The sequence below is a fragment of the Carassius auratus genome, chromosome 22 (genome assembly GCF_003368295.1).
Source record: "Carassius auratus strain Wakin chromosome 22, ASM336829v1, whole genome shotgun sequence".
Classification (NCBI taxonomy): Eukaryota; Metazoa; Chordata; class Actinopteri; order Cypriniformes; family Cyprinidae; genus Carassius; species Carassius auratus.
In genome coordinates, this window is record NC_039264.1 from 8827427 (window position 1) to 8832073 (window position 4647).

Sequence of the window (4647 nt, forward strand, 5' to 3'; positions counted from 1 at the left end):
ATGTTTTGACAAATGAATTCGGTGATACTGACTGTCTTTGAATTCTTCGCTACGGGATGCCAGCAGACATGATTTTACCTAGGAAACGGCTTCGGCATTGTTAATGTGTTCGATTTGTTTAACATTCAATTTTTTTCCCGTCAACCTGACTGCAAAGATCACTATGATGGAGAGAGAGCATCTACAGCTTAGGATGGTAAATTACTTGAAATGTCACACTTGTCAAATGATATAAAACCCGTTCTTCAACAAAATGTCACTTGTTCTCACAATGTTCTCAACGTGAACAAAAACTCATGTTGAATTATTTTTTTTAAAACGATGCAAGAAGCAGTACAAGCAATTCCAGCCTTATATCTAACTGATTCAAGTACGACTAACCAGTAACTAATTGGTAGAAGAGTAGTAGAGGGGAAAACCGATAACAAAGCACACTGTTTATGTCCTGTGGTTATACTATAATAATCCCTACATTTTTTTATATTTATGAATTAGCCCAATTCATTTTCCCATTTAAAATGCCTTATTGTAACCTAGATTTGCTCAAAATTAAGTCAAAATTCATTCAACCAATGCCGTCAACTAAGCTCAATATCCGATAATACCTTTATGATCTAAACTATTACTTGCACGCACAGCTCTGATTAGTATTTTCTGCATTATGCCTCAAAGATGTACGCCATTGATCATAAATTTTTTATTAAAACCATTTAACACGAGTTTACTATGATGCATCTACCAAGTGACTAAATAATAGTGCACGGATCTGCATTCAGACAAAATGTGTGTGCATTGCTTGCACGGTTGCTCTGTGGGGCAGTCGATTTCAATGTGAAGTCACACCTCCCTCTAGTGGTTACATGCAAATAAAAGCTGCTCCGACAAGGCAACCTCAAAATAAGATTCCTGTTCTTCTTCACACTAACATATTATAGTCACACTTTAAATGTTATGGCAGTTTTATGTCAGTTAACAAGTACTATTGAACAGAACAATCAAAATTTCAACACATTCACAATGCACCAACCTCATCTTACATTCTGCCATGTAAACCCATCCACAGAATATTAACCATAAACATCCACAGTCTTTTTTTAAAACACTCAGCTTGTGTAACAGCTAGCTTGTGTAATAGATAAGAGCAGCAAACTATTCAAAATGTTTTTGTCTGGTAATAAACTGTGGGAAAATGTTCAGTCATACACACAGAGTGCTATAATAATGCGTATAATACTGTTAAGATGTTTTCCTTCATGCAAATTACTTTGATTAAAATAAAATAGAAAAGATTGCACACCTAAGATTTTCGAGTGATAGCATTCTGTAGTGGCTCTGTGTTATGTGCTCACAGCACATGCTCAGTTTCATAAATATGAATACATGTAGAAGTAGAATCAGTTTGTGTATCCTTTGGTCAGTGTTTGTTCAGTCTCTCTTTGAGTCTGTTGCTCTTTAAAATCTCATTGTCAATGGATGACTTTTGTGTGAAAGCAAATCCCAAGTTTTGTAATCCCCAGAGAGCTGAAGAACAGGGTATCATTGCAAGGAACCGTCGCCAGACATCTTGGGAAATAACTAAATCCAACGCTCGTTTGAGCTGACTCCCATAGTATCTTTTTCAAAACTTCCCCAAAGAAGGAAGCGCCCCAGCTTTAACCAGCACGGCGGACAGTAGGTCACCAGGCCCTGAGGAGTGCGTGACAGCCGGTGGCGACGTGTCCCCATGCTGATGGTGGGAGTTTGACGGGGTGGGAACTTTACCTCGCATCATGGAGGGCTTCGCTGCAGCACTTGACGCCCCGGCCATGCTTGATTTGCTGTTCTCCGCTGTGGGGATGACTGTTCCCGGGAGTGCCGCCCCTGCCACCGTGGGTATAGAGTCCAGCTGTGTTGGACAGCAACCGCAGCATAACACGCGGATGAAGGCGGCCCGCATCTCACGACTGGAAAGTGTGTAGATGAGCGGGTTGAGGGCGGAGTTGAGCACGGCCAGAGCGATGAACCAGTGCACTTCATAGAGAACTGGGCACCGCTCTGGACTGCATCCCACATCCAGCAGCAACATCAAGAAAAGTGGAGCCCAACAAGCCACAAAAACTCCCAGTACTATCACCACCGTGCGCAGAAGTACAAGTGAGCGATCCGATGGCCGGGAACTCACTCTACGCCCGCTGGATGTCACTAGCAGGTAGATGCGCACGTATAGCACCACGATTGCTGCTAGTAGGGCAGAGAAGACGCTGATGCAGAAGGCTATGTAGCTTTTGTCGTATAGTGGTAGGACAGTGGAGCAAGTGTGGATTCGGCCCAAACAGTTCCAGCCGAGACTAGGCAAGGCGCTCAGCAGGACCGAAACAGCCCAGCAGGCTCCCAGGAGAGCTAGCAACCTCCCTCTACCTGCGGTCTCACATGGCCGTAGACGAACCATCGTCATGTGGCGCTCGATCCCAATAGCGAGCAAGCTGAAGGTGGAAGCGCTGAGCGCCCCAAACATGCTCCCCTCTCGCAGCAGCCACTGACCAGTACTGAGGAAAAACGTATTGCTGCCAGAGGTGAAGATGTTAACTACGTACGCCACTCCAGCTAACAAGTCCGAAAGTGCCAGATTGCCGATCAGAAAGTACATGCGGCTGTGGAAGCGCTTGTTGCGCCATAGTGCCAGTAGTACAGTGATGTTCTCCAACACGATCAGAGCGCAGATGCAAATGATGAAGACTGTCCAGTATGTATTGGTGCTTTTTGGTTTTCCCCACTTGCCCGAGTGGTTGTAATGGTTAACTATAATAACATTCATTCCAGGTTCAAACTTGTCATCCATTTTCCACACAATCTCCACGAGCACTTTCGAACAGCAGATGGCGTCTACGAGGACCTTCCGATGAGAAAGTTGGGAAAGGACTCCACCACTTCACACATTATGATTCCTGATAACAAATATAAACAAAAACAGACCAAAGAAAAGATTATCTGACCTGACACCAGTTAATAGGAAGTGGTAACGTGGCTTAATATGCCTGAGCAAAGTGTTTTAAAACCATTTAGGATAGTAAGATTTTGTTCTAGCTCATTTAATCTGGTCTAAGGTATAGTTTAAGATGGTCTAAGCAACATAAAACCCGCCAGCAGACCAGTTTGGGAGACTGACAAGCTCGTTTTAGGCTGATTTAAGATGTTTTTATAGCAAAGGTATGCAGGACTGTATCACACAAACAGAACTTTGGATGGGGTTTTAGCTTTTAAAGGTATAGAAATGTTCTGATAATTTTTTATTATTATTATTTTTTTTTAATAATGTGCCCAATACTACAATATATTAGGTCATATTTAAAATAATAATACAAAATGATCTACATCTATCATTCTTTCTATATTATATTATCAGTGACTAGATTGCAATATCCTAATTATCGGTGTTCTTGTTTATCAGATTAACTTCTTTAATTGTAATTATTAGGCTATTGCAAAATATTGTCACCACAGAAGTTAACAATATGGCATGCAGACACAAGGAAAATCAGGCACAATACCGTTGAGTGTTATGACTTCCACTTGACTTATAAAGAGACTAGCTTTAGGCTATTGTATAACATTTGGTGTGATCGGTTGTTTTTTCTTTGATCTTATCATAACTGGGCTATATTAATTAACGGACTCTGACTGAAACGATATAGAATGAATTAAAGCAAACTAATTGTATAACATAACAGTTATGCCATAGTTTTAATTCGTTCGCCGACTTGGCATTAGTCCTAATGTATAAAAAAGAAAGTATATTGAATAAACCTGAATAAATAAAGGTTTCACAGTGGCTTTTCGGAATATTAGGCTATTGCCATGGTAGAATTTTGTACATTTAACGAAATAAAACGTCTGTAAAGTTCTGCATGTGTGAGTTAGAATTATATCAACAGCTTTATTTTATAAGATTATAGGTGATAAAACGGACTTACCGGTTATTTATCTCGAGAGATGCACCTACATCTTGGTTTATTTGGTTAATAAATCAAACTTTATAGGTTTTAGGAGATGAAAACCTTCCAACAGGCTACTCAACGACCAAACGTGTGGAATTGTTTATCCTTGAAGCACTTTTCCCGATTTGAAACGGTTTGCTTTCTAACTAGCCTATGTCCAAGTTTTTGGACTTGACTTAAAGTGTTGTCAGATTATTAATGAAAATAATTCACCTGCGAGTTGTGATCCTGAACTCCAAATTACGCTCCTTTCCACAAAACTCTGGGCGGGAACTCAACAAGACTTTGGATTTTTTCCAGGCAGCGCCAGCGAGTGAGCGTTCCGTCGTCTGTGTTTAGATAGTTCTGAAACTGAGTTTGTTTGGAAAGAGCGCGCGCGCTAATATTTCAGACCGTGATGATGAAGAACGCACGTGCTCGAGCATCCTCTGATGTCGGTGTTATTCCTATGTCATTAGACTGGCATCTCATGCAACTGGGAAATTACTGGGTTAAGTCACGCAGAATGACCTAACCTCGTACAAGTCATCATAATGATGACCTCAGGCACTTGACTTAGTATAGTGTTTTACACTACATGCAAGCACAAGAGGGTTACAACAATTAAAAAATATGGAATCTGAGGGTGCCAAAAATCTAAATTTGGAAAAAACTGCCTTTAAAGTTGTCCAAA

At 40.8% G+C, this 4647-nt stretch overlaps 1 protein-coding gene across 2 annotated transcripts; it reads right to left on the reverse strand.

Moving 5' to 3' along the window:
• Positions 1–941: 941 nt before the first annotated feature.
• LOC113039603 (sphingosine 1-phosphate receptor 3-like) lies at positions 942–4428 on the reverse strand. 2 transcript variants are annotated; one of them, XM_026197541.1, is made up of 2 exons: positions 4188–4428; positions 942–2924 (listed from the first exon to the last, which is right to left on the reverse strand). In XM_026197541.1, the coding sequence occupies exon 2, from the start codon at positions 2816–2818 to the stop codon at positions 1619–1621; it is 1200 nt and encodes a 399-aa protein (XP_026053326.1). In that variant the 5' UTR covers positions 2819–2924; positions 4188–4428; the 3' UTR covers positions 942–1618. The 2 variants fall into 2 exon arrangements, with proteins under 2 accessions (XP_026053326.1, XP_026053327.1); XM_026197542.1 differs by lacking the exon at positions 4188–4428 and adding an exon at positions 3951–4181.
• Positions 4429–4647: the final 219 nt, after the last annotated feature.